The 18580-nt window shown below is 49.8% G+C and overlaps 1 protein-coding gene across 1 annotated transcript; it reads right to left on the bottom strand.

Annotated features, from left to right (window-relative positions):
- Window positions 1-1590: 1590 nt before the first annotated feature.
- Window positions 1591-18173, bottom strand: LOC110086716 (interferon regulatory factor 4). Its single transcript, XM_072996621.2, has 8 exons — window positions 17928-18173; window positions 17125-17314; window positions 12772-12863; window positions 11049-11166; window positions 9208-9324; window positions 6693-7088; window positions 4330-4448; window positions 1591-1880 (listed from the first exon to the last, which is right to left on the bottom strand). Exons 1-8 carry the CDS (start codon window positions 18096-18098, stop codon window positions 1743-1745), a joined length of 1341 nt encoding a protein of 446 aa, XP_072852722.2. The 5' UTR covers window positions 18099-18173; the 3' UTR covers window positions 1591-1742.
- Window positions 18174-18580: the final 407 nt, after the last annotated feature.

Raw genomic sequence — 18580 nt, 5'->3', positions numbered from 1 at the left:
TGTGTCGTGATTCTTTGTGATTTAGGTGACCCCCCCTCCCAACAGATCTCCTTTGATTTGTAGTCCTGCCCAGAGCGGGGGGGGGGGGGTGGACTTGATGGCCTTCGAGGCCCCTTCTGACTCCACGATCCTAGGAGTCTGAGACCAACTGGAGCTTGGTAGACGCACAACGTTCGGGGGTCTCTCTAAAGACCGAGAAAGTCACTTCTTATGAAGACTGGGTGGACAGAAGATTCTAGAAGCTGCCATTCCCCCCCCCCCCACAAAAATGAGCTTCTCCAGGCAATATCCTGCTTACAAAGAGGAAGTATAAGGTTTCCAGGGACCTCAAAGATGAAATCACAGAAGCCAGACTTCATCCCATGATACCTGAAAAGGGGGGGGGGGGGACTTTATAGGTATGCAAAGAGCGAACGGGTCAGGCAGTCTAGAAGGAGGGTCAAGATGCAGAATAGCTGCCTGTTCGCTCTACATGCTTTCCCACGGACTGTCTACAGGTCTTTTAAAAAGTGTATCATCCAGGCTGCTCATTGGCATTACAAATGCCTCTTGGAGAGAACGAAGGTGAAAAGGGTTTCAGGAGATGGACCTTTCTTTCTTGACTCCTCTGCTTGTATGTGGGGATGACAGACTGTGCCGGGGGCTGGAACTGAACGATTTAAAACAAAACACGGAAGCCTTTAAGACCACAGCCCATTGCGAAGCATGCTAAACGGACCCTTGTCTCCCCCTTGTGGCAAAAGCAAGACATGAACTTTAATGCCACGCTGGATCTTTCCCTGCTCTGTACAGGAGGACCTAACCCAGAACGCTGGTGGCATGCTCACACCATGTGTGTATGTGTGTGTGTGTGTGTGTGTGTGTGTGTGTGAGAGAGAGAGAGAGAGAGAGAGAGGAAAGGCCTCACAGGAAGGGTATATTTGTGTCTGGACGAGACCACGTCAGACTGTAAGTGGGGGCGTGAAGGACAGAATGCCTCTCATGGGGGGAAAACTACTGATACCTCTGCTTGCTCAAGTTATTACATGTTTTGGACAAAGGCCTCTGGAATCATTCAGTCAGCACCGTGCTAGGATCCAGCATGACCAGGCACGCACTCTCTCCCTCCCTTGAGACACACCTTTTTCTTTCCCAGGTACCGCAAGTGCTGAGACTAGATTCAACCCAATATGGTCCTCTGAACACCATTAAGAGTTTTCATAGTCAGCCGATGGGGTAGCCAGCTGGCCTCTGGGCGCACGGTGCTCCTTCCGAGGGCAGGGGAAGGCTCCCCCGATACAACGCCCCCCTCACCTTCCCTCCTTGCCAATGGAAGGCACGCCAGAGACCGCGAGAAAGGTGGGCAGACGAATATCTTCCTCCTGCTTGGCCACTGGTTCCCCCATCAACCCGTTGTTGCTTTTGACACCGAGACGTGGAGGCCAGTCTCACCTGAAGCCTGACGTGAGTAGCCCATTAAGGTCATCAGGTGCTGGCAAAAATAAGGCAGTGCAGACATCCTGCAAACGGGCAAGAATTCGGTGAAGATCGGAGAGGCACCCCAACGGTTTAGCCAGGTCAGGCCGCGTGCAGGCCGGAGTCGTCAGAGGTGTGCGCTCAGCCTTCAGGAGAGGCACCCGCTGTGGGGCAGAGATGGCGACTGTTATGGCACCCAAGGCTTCTCGTCCAGATGAATTCCACCACTTGAAGGTCTTTTAAAGTGTGGCCCTGAGGTGGGCTTTTCTGCTTCCTTTCCAGCCGAATCAGGGTGAGCACAACTGCTTCAGAATCCGGATGACATTCCTGGGAGCATCCGAACTCCACACCTGGGAGTCCTGGAGCGAGCGAGGCCCCAACTGCTGGGCATGGAGGAAAAGATCGCGGGCAAAGACCGGTTCCACCTGGGCAGCAAGAAAAGGCAGGTTAATTGCCTCGCAAGAGGGGACCAGTGGGGCAGACCTGTTTTCATGGGAGGGCGTGGGAACAGCTTGCATTTTGAACCCCTTTGTGGTATCATCCCAGGGCAACGGAAAGGCCGTCCTATGCAGGAGGGGCAGGATCTGTTCTCCATCATCCCAGAGTGCAGGACATGCAATAATGGGCTCAAGCGACAGGAAGCCAGATTCAGGCTGAATATCAGGGGGGAAAAGACTTCTTAACGGTTAGAGCAGGACGACAATGGAACCCATGACCTCGGGAGGTAGTGAGCACTCCCAACGCTGGAGGCATTCAAGAAAAATTTAGACAATCCTCTGGCAGTTATCTTTTGGTTTATTTCCCTGCCTTCAGCAGGGGGTTGGACTGGATGGCCTTCTAGGCCCCTTCCCACTCCCTGACTCTAGGATTCTAAGCTACAGTGGTGCCTCACTTAACGAGCGATTCGTTTAACGAGGAATCCGCACAGCGATTTAGTTTTTGCGACCGCAAAAGCGATTGCATAACGATGTTTTAAATGGGAAAACATCACTTTGTGATGATCGGTAAGCTGTTTCGCTTACCGATTATCGAATAACGATGTTTTCCAACAGCTGATCGGTGGTTCCAAAATGGCTGCCGGTTGAAGAAAATGGGTGCCCGCTGTGTTTTCGCGCCCTTTCCTCACTTACCGGGCAGCGAAAATCGCGGCCACATGGAGGATTTTCCGCATAACAGTGAGTTTTTTTGCCCATAGGAACGCATTAAACATGTTCCTATGGGCTTTTTTGCCCTGCATAGCGATGAAGCCACATAGCGACGATTTTTTCGGAACAGATTATCGTCGCAATGCGGGGCACCACTGTATTTCCTGGCAATCAGAGCACATAGCATGAGCCGGATCCATGCCCATATTGCAGTTTTTTGGGTTTTTTTGTCTAGCAGCATGGCTTCTCCATGGCGCCTGAGGGGTAGGACAAGGACTGACAGGTGGAAACTCGTCAGAGGGAGATCCAACCTGGAAATGAGGAGGCATTTCTTGCCGATGAAGCAGTGGAAACAGCTTGCCTCCCGATGTTCTGGGTGCCCCATCGCTGGAGATTTTCAAGAAAAGACAGGAGAGCCCTCTGTCTGGGATGGTGTGAGGTCTCCTGCCTTGGTCCCCAGGGGGTTGGTCTAGAAGACCTCCAAGGTCCCTAACGACCCTAACGATGATTCTATGATGACCTTTTGGGGTGGGGAGGGCGGGTTGGAGAGATCTCTGCCTAGATGGAAGAGTCAATTGGAGGGAGAGCATGCCCAGCAAAGCAATTCTTTCTGGGTGGATCAGATGAGATCCCGTCTTGCAACTCAAAAGAATCCCCTAGCAGGCATGACCACTAGTCACCCTGATTGGGGCCTTCTGGGAACTGTAGTCCAGAAAACCCCTTTTTGAAGTTACGAGTTTTGAGCTTTGCACAGAAGATAAGTTTCTCCCGTGACTATCTAGTCAGGTAAAAACAAGCACCACCATGTACTTCAACCTTAAGTTCCCTTAACCTTCATTTATTTTAAGTTCTCTACCACACAACCTCAAGTTCTCTGCCTCAGGAAGAGATCAAGCAAAGCGGAAAGCCCTCCTGTGATGCCCATGTTCTAAGGGCCACAGGAGACACAGCATGAAAACATGGACGAGGCGCAATCGTGAAATGCCACACGAGGCCAAGGCAAAAATTCGAAGAAAGCGGTGTCTCGTCTGCACGAACAGTCATCACTAAGGCTAACGGCTTGCCTTGCCAAGGATCCACAGGTGGCTAGGCAGCTCAGTGAGATTATAACAGCAAATGATATACAGTGGGACCTTGGTTTATGAATTTAATGCGTTCTCCAGGACACTTCATATGGCGAAAAATTCGTAAACCAAAACGCGGTTTCCCCATAGGAACGCATGCATGGGGGCGGCGCTATAAACCTCCTAAGCACAATGCATCCTGGGGAAACCTGCTTCGTATGGCGAAAATAAATGTTAACTGAGGCATTATTTTCAATGAATTTTCCTTCGTAAACCAAAAATTACGTTAACCGAGGCGTTTGTAAACTGAGGTATGCCTGCACATACGAGCATGGTCCCTGGCTTCCTCTAACAGCCAGTTCTGGTAACTCCATTGTTTGATATATATATATTTGGGATTTTAAAGAAATATTTTAAATATTTTTAGACCATGAATCAGTGAATACTGACCCTTCAGATAACACTGATATGTGTGTGTGTGTGTGTGTGTGTGTGTGTGTGTGTGTGTGTGTGTGTGTGTGTTTGTGATGCATGGTATAATATATAAATTTTATATAAATATAAATGGTATATATATAGATTCATGATGCTTTATATATAAAGCTCCATGCATCCTGTGGGCCATGCCATGAGCACTGAGCCCGTCTTTTCCCCAGATTACTTACATGGGCCATGATGAATTTGTGCAATTTCTGCTTGGGCGCTGGAGGATATTCCTCTCCAAAACACAGACGGATCTGATACTGGGGTGGCGGCTCTCCATGGCTCAGGTAACCTCGTAACTCTAAGTGGCAGACAGGAAATGTCAGTTAGGATTAGCACATCTCTCTGTGTGGGGTGTGCAATCTAGACATGCTCCCTTTCTTTTTTTAAACTTTTGGACGGCATCTCCCGGAATCCTCCAGGAGACATAGTACCCCTCCCCCCAAAAAAGTGAGAATTTTTTTTCTATAACCTTTGGCAGGGAGTTCAACCCGTTTGCATTTCCAGGCAGAAAATGAACTCATCAGCTCAATAAGAGTTCATCTTTCACAAAGCCTGACACGCCTCCATAAAGTGAAGGAGGAGCGCCGACAGCCTGATCGGACACACAGCACGCCGTACCCCCTCTTCCCTAAAGGACCCACTGGGAAAGCATCTGGTTACCTACTTTACCTCAAACGGTGGTGAGCCCTCCAACGCTGGAGGCCTTCAAGAGAAACTTAGACCCACACCTGGCAGATCTCCTTTGACTTGGAGATCTGCCTCGAGCAGGGGGTTGGACTGGATGGCCTTAGAGGCCCCTTCCAACTTCACTATTCTATGAGTCTATGATTCTATTTGGGAAACAAAGGCCCAGGGGCGCTTATTGCTTCACCTTGAAAAGATCATCCTCATATAGTTCCGTTGACAGAGGAAAGAGCAGAAGACAAAACACAAAAGGATGCACTTTGCTTATATTTATGGCCCGGAGAAACAGGAAGTCAGAGGAATATCTTTACCCAAATTATACTGCCACCTTACAAAACCTCTAGGTCTTGAAAAGATTTTGATGGCTGGGGTGGGGGGCTCAACTTAAGTTTTTAGGTCATTCCATAAATTTCTGAACACACAACACATGGCCAAGATTGGCTAATTCCTCCTGCCCCTTGGCCAGGAAGGCTGTTTTATTTTGTAGCCATGATGAATTGCTTCATTCCTTATTAGTTTCAGTCGATGGGCATGTTGCTTTATTCCCTTTTGCAAAGGGGTTGGTTTCTGGGTGCTGGGGCCACTTCATGGCCACTGCACTTACACTTTTAAAAACGTATTGTTATTATTTAAAAGGTACAGTGGTGCTTCGCATAGCGATCGCTCCGTATAGTGATGAAATCGCTTTGTGATGGACTTTTTGCCATCGCAAGAGCGATCGCTTTGCGATGGTCCCTATGGTGAAAATTCACTTTGCGACGATCGCGGGGAAGCGATCATCGCAAAGCCCCCATTTTCGGCCAGCTGATCAGTGGTTTCAAAATGGCCACCGGGTAAACAAAATGGCTGCCCGCTGTTTTGCCTCGCTTTAGAGGCACCGAAAATCGCCGCCCCTATGGAGGATCTTTGCTTTAAAGTTAGTTTTTAGCCCATAGGAACACATTAATCAGGTTTTAATGCGTTTCTATGGGCTTTTAAATATCGCTTAGCGATGAAATCGCTTAGCAGCGATTTTTGCTGCACGGATTAACATCGCTAAGCAAGGCACCACTGTATATCAATGAATCAGTATTAGGCACTGCCACCGCTGCCAGAAAGAACAACCCATGAATATATTGCTCAGAAGGAGACAGCCTTCCCCCCTCCTTTGCAGGTGAAAGAAGGCTTCAGATTTCCTGCTTTGAATTGTAAAGAAAGGAGCACTGCATTTATTTAACCTGGCTCTTCACAATACTTTGCAAGTCTTTCAAAAACCAAGGAGGAGGGAAGGGAAAAGGGGAGGAGGAAAGAAGCTTCATGCTGCTGTATTTCCGTAAGGATATACCAGCTTTAATATAAAATTTGTAAGGACAAGATACAGTACAGAAAATGAATCCATACAAAATTAGAGAGCGGCATAGCCTGCTATAACCGTTCAGTTAGAAAGGAATTAATTCCCGCAGTTAAAAACAATCTGAATGCTCCCCCTGAGGAAATAAATGTATCGGTACAATAGAGGTGTGGAAAGAATCAGTATAACTGGGGTTCTTTTGGCAGGTGTGATGAGGGCTGAAGTTACTGAGCACAATCTAGTAACTTTCCACGCAGAATAGCAATGAAAAATGAGAGGAGGGCCGAGACACGCAGCCTGCCCTTTGGAGCAATCTACGTGGAAAGTCTTAGCATGGTGAGACCAGGAAAACAGCAGATAACAAGTTATATGGCCAATCATCGCTGCTAAGAGGCTCGGAGGGACAAGATTTGAAAATCTGTCCGGAGAACAGGTTGAGTGTGACTGTGTCTCATTTCAGGTCTTCTTGGAGCCAAAGAATAACAGACCAAGCAGAGAGAGAGAGAGAGAGAGAAATGAGAGACTCACGTTGGAGGAACTGCTGGGTGTCCAGCAGCTTGTAAGTCTTCTCCCTCTCCAGTTTGTTGGGCTGGTCGCTGTCTGCTGCGAGAGGTCCCTTCCAGTAGACCCTGCCTTGGCATTGTCGCTTCACGAAGACCCCTTCCGGGGCCACCCAAAGGAGCACCCCCCGGTGCAAGTGAGGCAGCAGCTGCTCCAAGATGTGGACGGTGCCTCTCACCTGGCTGTTCCCAGCCAGGATGCCTGGAGAGGGCAACTGGATCTGCTCCACACCGCTCGGGCCGTAAAGGCGGGTGTTATCCGTGTGCACCGGAGACGAGGTGATCCTGCAGCCCTCCGCCGTGCTGGTGGTCACCTCCTTCACCAGCACATCGCAGTAAAAGAGGCGGATATGAAGCCAGCAATCTGCAGAGAAGGGAAGGAAGAATGAGGATGCAAGTGTCTTGCCAACTATGGGGCACCCAGATGTACTGCAGGAGACCCATCTCTGAGGAGAATTGGTTCTAAGCCCCCCCATGGGTGCTAAGAAAGCAGAACACTATTTTAATAGTGAGTGCTGTAAACAGCATGATCTCTGGCTCCATCTAGTGGCAGTGTTGGTAATGATAGGAAATTACTGTATTTTTCCATGTATAAGACTATATTTTTGTCTAAAATCTTTAGACTAAAAATTGAGGGTCGTCTTATACATGGAAGTAAGCTGAGGAGAGAACAAAGACAAGCAGCGGGAAAAGCAGGGATCAAAGCGACCCTGCAGCACTTTGATCCTCTGGCCCCACCCTTGTTAAGCCCCACTTAGATTTCTTAATTTTGGATTAGAAAAGTGGGGGGCATCTTCTAGATGGGGCCGTCTTATAGATGGGGGCATCTTATACACAGAAAAATTTACGGTATTTCTCTAGTGAATGCTTTACATCAGCGTTCCTCAACTTTTTTTCAACCATGGACCGGCTGAGGGGTATGGACTCCATGCACGGACTGGTTTGGGGGCGGGGCACCCCCTGCACCCACGGGTGGGTGTGTCGAGATTGTGGCATGCCCCTCACGCTTGTGCGTGACACGCCCACCTCTTGGGTGAGCCGGGGGGGAGAGCAGGCTTGCAAGGGAGAGCGGGTGGGCTGTCAGGGCTGTGCAGAGCCCGTCACGCCTTGCCCCATTGCCCTGCGCTCTCAGCCGACGGAGCCTGGGAAAAATTCAAAAGACCTCCCCCCCCGCCCCCCGGGCTCCTGCCTGGCTGGAAAGCCAGCAGCATGGAGAGACTCCACGGCTGAAGACAGAGCTGGGGGGAGGCAGGCTCGCAAGGGAGAATGGGCGGACTGTCAGGGCAATGCAGAGCCCTCCTCGCCTTGCACCATCGCCTAGGCTCCTGCCTCCTGTGGGGTCTCCCCCTGCTGCTGCCCGCCCGCCCGCTTGCTCTCCCTTGCAAGCCTGTCTCCCCCCCCCTCCGCTCTGTCTCCAGCTGCGGGGTCTCTCCATGCTGCTGGCTTTCCAGCCTGGCTGGAAAGTCAGCAGCAGAGAGAGACTCTGCAGAGGGAGGCAGTAGCCGGGGGGGAGGAAGTCTTTTGAATTTCCCGCGCTCCTGTCTTCAGCCGCTGGGTCCATCCGCACTGCTAGCTTTCCAGCCGGGCTCCAGGAGACCGCACCGCTGTTCGTGCAGGTGCATAAGCATGCGTGCAGGTGCAAACAACCTTTGTGGGGGTGAGTGCGGGGGGGGGAGGTCTGTCTTGGCGGCCCCGTCGGGCTTAAGCCATGGACCGGCAATGAGCCGCAGCTGGGGGGTTGATGACCTCTGCTTTACATAGCATTGGCTCCCTCTAGTGGCTACTTCTGGTAACATCACTATTTAAAATACATATTTTTCTTTTAATATTTTCAGACCATGGATAAGTGAATCAGTGGATACTGATCCCACAGATAAGGGGGTACTACTGAAATATTCATGGATCTCCTAAAAAATTCCTGATTCTGCCTAGTTTTACAAGTGAAGAGCAGCCATCTTAGGCTGCTCTTCACGGGCAAGATCAAGTGTTCACACAGAGACCATGGATTTTCTTTTTTAGTGTCCCTACTAGACCCTCAATCTGATGGAATCCTCCAGCCACCCTAGTCCAGTGGATGATCATGTGGCCTCTGGTCCCCAAAACAACTTTTCACCACTTTGTCCTGCAACCCCCACCCTCGGAGCATCAACGGGGTGGCCAGTAGTTTCTCCTAGGGAAAAAAGCTCCCTTTTTCCTCCCCTTGTTGCAGTTGCTTAGTCGTTTAAGTCGTGTCCGACTCTTCGTGACCCCCACGGACCAGAGCATGCCAGGCCCTCCTATCTTCCACTGCCTCCTGGAGTTGGGTCAAAGTCGTGTTGGTCCCTTCGATGACCTTGTCCATCCATCTCCTCCTCTGTCGTCCCCTTCTCCTCCTGCCTTCGCACTTTCCCAACATCAGGGGCTTTTCCAAGGAGTCTTCTCTTCTCATCAGATGGCCAAAGGATTGGAGCCTCCGCTTCAGGATCAGTCCTTCCTCCCCTTACCTGACATAATATTTTCGGCGTCCGTGTACTGGGAGCTGGGACCCACGAAGGGAGGATTCCAATGGCAGCGAAACTGTGCTGGGCTCCAGCCGTAGAAAAAACCCTTCACCTGGCAGCCTGGGAAAGGCGGGAGAACACAAAGGGGTTTTAGGAGGACTTCTGGGAACTCCATCGTTCTGCAAAGTAACTTGCTGACAGGCACACCCCCTTCAGCCCCACCATCCTTTGCGTGTTCAAACTTTTGACGTGCCTACGTGCTGCTCTGAGCCGCTTCTCGGCTGGAGCTTGGGAAATGCTCCAGAATCTCCCAGCCAGGGCGCTCCGTGGCCCTGATGTGGGACATGCTGGGAGGTTCAGTCCTACGGAACTCACTTTTGGATCTGTGGGCATCTCTATCTTTTAAGTGCATTTCCAGAGTTTTTAAATATTTAGATAAACTTTTAAAATTACTTCTGTACGTTTAGTCGTTTTAAAACTTTGTAATTTAGGTGCTGAAAACCCATGGCTTAGTGTAGTAAATCACACTAGAGTAGGCCCACTGGAATCAGTGGACCTTACAGAGGAGCTGACTCGCCAAATCCCCATTCATTCAAGGGGCCTACTTTAGTGCACCTTACTCTGTACACTAAACAACAGGATTTCAGCCTTTCCTCAAAAGGCTTGGTTTCCAGCCCTCTGATCCTCCTTCTCGCCCTCCTCTGAACTTCTTCCAATTTGTTAGCATCCTTCTTGAAGTGTGGTGTCCAGAACTGGACGCAACACTCACGGTGAGGCATCACCAGTGCCAAATGGAGGGGAATTAACACCTCATGGGATTTGGAAACTCTACTTCTGTTAATGCAGCCTAAAATCGCATTGGCCTTTTTTGCAGCCCCGTCACACAGTTGGCTCATATTTAGCTTGTGATCTCTAATGATTCCAGGATCCTTCTCACTTGCAGTATTGCTGAGCCAGGTATCCCCCATCTTGTAACTGTGTGTTTGGTTTCTTTTTCCAAGGCGCAGGACTTTGCGCCTGTTGAGTTTCATTCTGTTGTTTTCAGCCCAGTGCTCAGGCCTATCTAGATGGGCTCAAGTGACAGGAAGCCAGATTGCAGTTGAGTATCAGGAGAAACATCCTAATTGTTAGAGTGGTACAACAACAGAACCCATGACTTCAACGGGAGGTGGTGAGCACTCCAACACTAGAGGCATTCGTGGCGCAGTGGTTAAAACGCTGTACTGCAGCTAAAACTGTGCTCACGACCTGGGGTTCAAATCCCAGGTAGCCGGGTCAAGGTTGACTCAGCCTTCCATCCTTCCGAGGTCAGTAAAATGAGTACCCAGCTTGCTGGGGGGGCAATGTGTAGCTTGTATAAATAGAATTGTAAACCGCCCGGAGAGTGCTTGTAGCGCTATGGGGCAGTATATAAGTCAAAAATAAAAAATAAAAAAATAAAAAATAAATAAAATAATTCAAGAGAAAATTGGATAACCACCTGGCAGATATCCATTGATTTGTTCCTGCCTTGAGCAGGGGGGTTGGATTCCATGGCCTTAGATACCCCTTCCAACTCCATTATTCTATAATTTCACCCATTGTATTTTTATCCTAAATTTTCTTATTCATTGTGTGCCACCTTGCACCCCTCCCCAGGAGAAAGGTGGTCTAGAAATCTCTCTCTCTCACACACACACACACACAGAGAGAGAGAGAGAGAGAGAGAGAGAGACTGGCTAGCGGAACGCTGAGACTTGCAGTCGAAAAAGCCACTCCGCGAGGCCCTGTTCAGGCCCACACAGAGCATTTTTCAGCTGCAAGGGCAGATAACCCCTCGCTTGCCTGGCTCCCTTCCTCCTCACCTTGGTGCTCAGCATGGTTTGGCATCTGAGAGGCTTGAGATCCCAACGTAGAAGTCACCGGGGAAATTCCCACTGGTTCCTCCTTGCTTTCCTGGCCTGAACCTGAGGGCTGCCCAGCCTGCAAAAAAAGAAAAAGGAAAGGAAAGGAAAGACAGCGGATTAAGATCTGGAAGGAACGAAGCGCCCTGTTACCCAGGACTGGAAATGGATGATGCTATCCGCTTCAGCCTTTGCTCAGGAAAAAGACTGTAGGGAGAGACTGCCATTGTTGGACTCAGGCAACATCCCTTTTCAGTTGATTAAGTGCCACATTCCCACAACCCATATGATCGGGGCATTTTTCTAAGCTAATGCTAGCCAAGAAAGAAACCAGGTCTTAACGGTCACTGCACAACCCTAACTGACATAACTAACATGCACAATTTAAAAAATAAATAGTAAAGATGGAATATAAGCGTGCCCCTCTTGACGGTGATTCCCAACTGCCCCCCCGGCTGCTGTTTTCATGGGGGGGGGTGTCATTGTTTCTGAGAAGAACTATGATGGAAGCTCACTTCCTGGCACAAAGAGCAGCTTCTTTGGGTCCCTTGGGGGAGAAAGGAGGAGTAGGGATATTTTAAATAAATAAATAAAAGCTTCTGAGAAACTTCAGCAGAAAGAAGAGTTAAATAATCCCCCCCTCCCCAGTCCCATGGTGGCAGAGCTGCACCCCCTACCCCACCCACTTGCTTGTATTAATTTCATGGTTCAGTCTATGCAAGTTAATTGCATTCATGCCCGAATCACATCCATTGTGGCTCATCGAAATCCGTAGGGCTTGAACCTCTTGAACGATATCGTAATTGATTAATTGCGGGAGTTTGAACTGACCAATCGATTCACCTGTCGGTTAAACTGGAAAGCAGCTGTATAAGGATAAACAAAAAATGTTTTTCAAAGGAAAAAAAATCTGTGCTTTAGATCACACGTATTTGTGTCATTTCGAGGTTACTCTTTAGAAGAGGCTTCATCTCCCACCCGAGACATAAACTGGGGATATCACTTTTAAGATAGTGCAGTCGTTTTTATTCCCATCTATATCTATAAATATGAGTTTTCTAACGATGACTTAGTCTTGTTTCTTAAAACCATGCATATAAAGGGAAAAGGGAAACATCATTAATGCCAAATAAAATGTTTAAGTCTTAAATGCGTGTTTAACACTTAATTAGGGCCACTCGTATGATTGATCGTGATCTAGATATCTCTAATAACCAGCTGAGTGAGTTGAATGGGGTTTACTCTCAGAGGCACAGATTTGCAATTTCTATGTTTCATGGCAGAGGTTGAGCTGGTTTGTGTTTTTAGGAGACCAACTCTCCAAATTCTCGCTGCATAAAACATCTCACAAGGTTTGCTGGAAGAGCCAGCAGAAACCTTCCAAACCCTTAACCACATCCTGACCTGCAGGACGGAAACCGACCCAACCCTTTCTAGAAAGCCTGATCTTTATCTCAGCATTAAAAAAAAAATCCATCATCAGGATCTCCCTCTTGCCTCGTGGCTCTCTTTTAGCAACCTGAGCCGACAGCTATAAAGGAGCTGAAACCTCCTACTTTGGCCACATCCAGGGAAATGATGGCTCAAGGGTTGGTGTGGGTACCAACTCCCGGGCCCTGGCTCTTTGGCTGAGCGCTCCAACCACCGAGCTGCTCCAGCCTGTGTGCATGACTTGGGCCCTTACCGTCTCTGCTTTACCCTCGGCTATCTTCTCTTGAGGTGCAGATGTTGAGGGTCGGTTGGACTCCGCCTGGGGCTCTTTGGTGTTTTCCTTATCTGAAAACAGAAATGGCAAAACAACCTTCACAACAGGGGTAGAGAGACACTCGCTGTGGGTGTCTACCTACTCACCTTCCCCTCCCCATACTTGGCAAGCAAAGCAGAACAAAGCAAAGCAAAAGCAAAGGCTGCTGCTTATATACTGCCCCATAGTGTGTAAAGCACTCTCTGGGCGGTTTGCAATTTATTTATGCAAGCTATACGTCACTCCCCCTCCCCAGCAAGCCGGGTACTCAAGGGACCAACTTCGGAAGGATGGCAGGCTGAGTGAACCTCGAGCCAGCTCCTTGGGATTGAACCCAGGTTCGTGAGCAGAGTTTTGGCTGCAGTACTGCAGTTCAATGACTGCACCATGAGGCTCTTAACTCATACCTACTCACCAACATCCATTTTTAAAAAGAGAGACTCTTTTGAACCTAGAGCAGATCCAAAGTCGCCTTTAAATGCATGCCTTGGAGGCTTCTCGGAGCCAAATGTGCCATTTGGGGGCAACTGCCCCACCCTTTATAACTAAGTAGCCTCCCCTGAGCACTATCACACCTTTAGCCATTGTGACCAGATTGCAGAAATGGCACAACACCTCCCCTCTCTCTGGAACGCCACCCATTTTCCAATGCCTTGCTCTCCGACTGCTCTGGTGTCCCCCATACCGCAAGACTCCCACATCCGTGGGGGATCAGTTCCATGATCTACGATGGATGCCTGAAACCGCGGATATGAGGGAACCTTATATATAACCTAGAAGGGGGCAGGACAAAAGCCACAAGGGGGCACCCTTTTATGGCAAACCATGGATAAGTGAAACCATGAATATCGATCCTCTGGATAAAGGAGCCCTGCTTTATTTTTTAAATTCAAATTGTAAGTCCCTCAACCAGCTTTACTCTTAAGAAGTAAAGAACAGCAGCCTTGCACATAATTTGGAAGTTACTATTATGGGATTTGTAAGAGGAAACGCATATACAGTGGCGCCCCGCATAACAAGCAATTCGTTTAGCGATGAATCCGCATAGTGATGTTTTTTTTTGCAATCGCAAAAGTGATCACATTGCGATGTTTCTAATGGTAAAACATCGCTTTGCGACGATTGGTAAGCGTTTTGCTTATCGATTTTCGCATAGCGATGGTTTTTTAACAGCTGATCGGCGGTTCCAAAATGGCCACCGCGTAAAGAAAATGGCCGCCCGCTGTGTTTTCACACCCTTTTCTCGCTTACCGGGCAGCGAAAATGGCAGCCGCATGGAGGATTTCCGCAGAACTGTGATTTTTTTGCCAATAGGAACACATTAAACGTGTTTTAATGCGTTCCTATGGGCTTTTTTGCCCCGCATAGCGACGAATCCACATAGCGATGATTTTTTCGGAATGGATTATTGTCGCTATGTGGGGCACCACTGTACCTTTTTAAATATACGATGAAGGATTTCTGCCATTCTTAAGCATCAAACTCTCTAATGGTCATTTTCCCCCGCTGTCTTCATTTATGCTCCTTCTGACTACGATCTGTCCCTATAACCTGTTCCACGAACGCTTCTTTTCAAAGTGAGTTTGATTACTGCAACTTTTTTTTTAAAAAAAATGCTTCAGCTCTTTTAGTGTTTCACTTTGACCACTGTTTCCTGACCACGGGTCAGTGTATCACTGAGCTAGTTTTCCTTTGCAAACGGAAGAACCTGGCACTGTAGGCGCAGTAAAGGGTTACAAAAGTAAGCCAAAACCACATGCCTTCGGGCTGAGCACCTGGGCGAAATCAAGGGCTCAGCTGGAATTGACCGCCAGTTTATAGTCACTTTCTGTGACGGTGGGTGACATTGACTCGTTCCTAGTGCTCATTGTGCCATGCCCTTGTAAGCTGGAAAAGCCAGAGATTACTTTTTACTTTTTAAAGCTATATCCAGCTAAAACTATATCCACCTGTATTTCATAATTTTCTATTTCATATATCCCCATTCATGACTTTAAATCGTGCAATGCTCTAACGGGAATAAAAAGGAAGAAAGAAGGCAGAAGGGGAAAAAATAATCGCAACAGGAGAATTTATCAGTGTCACATTCCCGATTTGGACCCTTATGCCAGGCTCAGGTTCCAAACGCAGCCTTGGAAAAGCAAATCCAGGGAGGAAAAAAAAGAGCAGAGTCCTCTTTCTGGGCAAAGGCTTTCATGTTTGGGAGCCAAGGGTCTCAGGATCATAAAAGTGCAAGGATGGAAACTGGCCTAAGGTCACCAAGCTCAGCTCCCTCCAGAAGCAGGAAAGCCATGCCCGACGCACCCATGACAGAAGGCCACCCATCCCTATTTAATGACAGCGAGATCATAGACACAGACACAGACACAGACACAGACACACACACACAGACACAGACACACAAACCGAAGCCCTTGGACTTACTGCCAGGGAGCTCCTGCTGCCTGGAAATTCTTCCTGCTGTTTGGTCACAATCTCCTTTCTTACAAATCAAATCCATGACTTTGGGCTCTACAGCCACCAAGGAAGACTACCTGGCTCCATCTTCTACACCAGTGGTCCCCAACCATGGGCATCCAGATGTTCTTGGACTGCAACTCCCAGAAGCCTTCACCACCACCACCTCTGCGGGCCAGGATTTCTGGGAGTTGGAAGTCCAAGAACATCTGGAGGCCCAAGGTTGGGGGACCACTGTTCTACACGACAGCCCTTCAAGCATGGGAAGAAGGCCCACTGCATCATCACCCCTCAAATCTTCTCTTCTCTGGACCGACCAGAGCAAACAGGATGCTTAGCTGGAAGGCATTCTGATCCCTCCCAGCTTTAGATAAACCGGCAGATAGAGTGGAAGGAATGTTGAAAGGGGAAAACAAGGGGAGAAATGGCCTTGCCAGCAGAACCATAGCAGCAGAATCCAAATCTGAACCTAGAATCCACTCAATGCCAGAATAGGTCCTTTAAAGCAGCCATTCTTAACCTTTTTTTGGCCACGGCCCTAAACATTAATGAAGGAAATACAAACCAAATCAGGGCTGTCTAAGTCACATAATGAACCTTAGAAGATGAGTGGTTTCCAGTCTGTGCCCCCCCTTCAAAGGTGCCAGGGTTCCCCCCCCCCAGGGGGGATATACGGCTGCTTTAAAGTAGTGGCTACTGCCAAATGTCATGCCTTTAAATCCCTTCCCCCCCCCCACAGTCAACATCCTGTTCCCAAGTACGTCCATGGCATACATACCCCAAACCTGTGCCCTGTACGTTCGATGTATTGGAAGACGCAAGAAGTGCCCTCACAAAAACCTCACACCATTAACAACTGTGTTAACCTCAGAGGTGCTGCAGGACATTTTTGCTGTGTTGCTGCAACAGATTTAACACAGCTTTGCCAACTGGAGACGGACCAGCTGCAGGTATGGGTACACTTTGCTAGGTGCCAGGCTGTGTTGGTCGGTGCAAGCATTCATAGATAAAAACAAAATCAAAGTAAGAAAAGACAAAAACACGGCGGCACCTTAGAGACTAGCTTCTATATATATTTTTTATGTGAGCTTTCGTGGATGACAAAATTATGTCTGATGAAGTGGATTTGTCCAGGGAAGCTCACATTAAAGGATATTAAAGTCCTTAAGATGCTACCACATTTTTGTCTTTTTTTGGGGGGGGGTTCTATATATATATATATATAGATAGATAGATAGATAGATAGATAGATATAGATATAGATAGATATAGATATATATATAGATATATAGATATATAGATATAGATATATAGATATAGATATAGATATATATATATATATATATATAGATAGATAGATAGATAGATAGATAGATAGATAGATAGATAGATAGATAGATAGATAGATAGATATAGATATAGATATATAGATACACACACACACACACACACACACACACACACACACACACACACACATACTGTATAGACAAGGGCGGACATTTCCCCTTAATCTGTGCTCTGTCTGGCTCTTTCTCCGCTCTTACTTTCATTATAGATAAAAACAATATATATAAGAGGAGAAAGAGCCAGACAGAGCACAGATTAAGGGGAAATGTCCGCCCTTGTCTGGAAATTCTGAAAAATTCAACTCTCCAAGCTGATGGAGGGAGGGAGGGTGGGGGAGAGAGGAGACTGTAGGTGGCTGTTGGGGGCCATGATTTGGTGGGAGAACTAGCGAGAAAGGTGCCCACTGCATTTTGTCCCAAGAGGGAGAACCTCTCCTCCCCACCCACCCAACCCCAATCTGGGACACACACACCCCCAAGAGTGTACCTGTTTCCGGCGAGGAGGGATGCTCGGAGACAATCCGATAGACTTTGTAGGGCTCGGAGGTGTCCAGGTGGCTGCGTTCGGGGACCTCCTTGAAGTCGCTGCTTTTGTTCAAGGCACAGCGCAGGCGGGTCTTCCAGACGGAGGGCTTGTCCTGCCCTGCCTCGTACCTGCCTTTATAGACGGCCCAGGCCTGCAAAAAGAAAAGGGCGGTTTGGGTGAGCGGTGATGGAAGGAGCCCCCGGGGGGGGGGGGACCTCAACCGGGCACAAATTCTTCCTCCGGCCTCCCAAGTCCCACCGGGGAAGCTGCCGACCGTCCCCCCCCCCCCCCCAGGTGTAGCTTTCCAAGCTCTGCAAAACATTGACATCCAACATCATCCAATCCCTGCGGATCTGGGCCACGCATCGCAGCCTTGGGGGGGGGTTCTCCCCCCCCCCGGCCCTTGATGCACAGCCGCCTCCGAGGAGATGATTCATCCTCGCAAGCTCGCCCTTTCCTTTTTGCGCGCGCTGTTTTCTCCTTCACGGCCGATGAAAAGCATCATCTCCCTGGTCCTCCTGTCTGGGGGGGGGCACGGCGGAGTTCCCCACTACCCCCACCCCGGGCGAGGGGCTCGGGAGCGCCCCCTGGCGCCGCGCACCCCGACGGCCCTCGCCAGCCCGGCGCGCAAAAGAGAAGCGTGCCAGGCTGCCGGGGGTGGCCGGAGGGGCGCGCGCTGGACGGGGACCCCCACCCCCGAGGGCGAGCGGCCCCCCGGGGGCAAAGGAAAGCAGAAGGCACCCCCACCCCCACCCCCGGGGTACCTTGAAGAGGGCCGCATCCTGCTGCTGCTGGTAGTCCTGCTTGGCCGCGTGCTTCCAGGGGATGCGGAAGAGTTTCCGCTCGCGGTCCTCCCAGCGCAGCCCCGGGTACCGGCCGCTCTCCACCTGCGCCACCAGCCAGTCCTTCAGCCGCAGCGGGGGCTCCGCCGCCATCGGGCCGGGACGGCCGGGGGGGGGGGGAGAGACACAAAGGGGGGGGGGAATTAGGCAGCCGGGCGCCCCTCCGGACCACTCCTGTGTGCGGGACGCCCGCTCCTTCCCGAGCCGCACTTTCCAAGGAGAGAGAAAAAGAGAGGACAGGATCCCGCGCAGAAGGAGCGCAAGGCGCCGCGCTCGCGGCTCCGGCGGCAGGCGAGCTTGGGGCGGCCGCGGCGGGCCGGCTCCCTCCTTTCTTTCCCTCGCGGCGAGCGCCGAGATGGAGCGCAAAAGGCGAAACCGAAACCGATCGGGGGCGCTTTCACTTTCGCTCCCGCCTCCCGCGCGGCCGCTCCGCCCCGGGCAGCCCGGCCTTTGGCCCTGGGACCTCTGCCCTGTTCCCCCCCCCCGCACCTTCCAATTTCTTCTTCCCCCTTTCCCAAATCTGCGCCAGCCCTTTAGAGCGGTTTGCTCCCCCCAACACCGTCCTTCTGAGAGTG

Source organism: Pogona vitticeps, chromosome 4, assembly GCF_051106095.1.
Source record: "Pogona vitticeps strain Pit_001003342236 chromosome 4, PviZW2.1, whole genome shotgun sequence".
NCBI classification, from domain to species: domain Eukaryota; kingdom Metazoa; phylum Chordata; class Lepidosauria; order Squamata; family Agamidae; genus Pogona; species Pogona vitticeps.
Note: the sequence above shows the minus strand (reverse complement) of the source record. Positions and strands in the feature narration are given on the sequence as shown.

Coding starts and splice junctions, on each gene's coding strand:
- LOC110086716 (XM_072996621.2), bottom strand. CDS start 18,098: ATGGCGGCGGAGCCCCCGCTGCGGCTGAAGGACTGGCTGGTGGCGCAG. Junction 9,325..11,048: donor AAACCATGCTGAGCACCAAG/GTGAGGAGGAAG, acceptor CGCCTTTCCCAG/GCTGCCAGGTGAAGGGTTTT. Junction 4,449..6,692: donor CACCCAGCAGTTCCTCCAAC/GTGAGTCTCTCA, acceptor TCTGCCACTTAG/AGTTACGAGGTTACCTGAGC.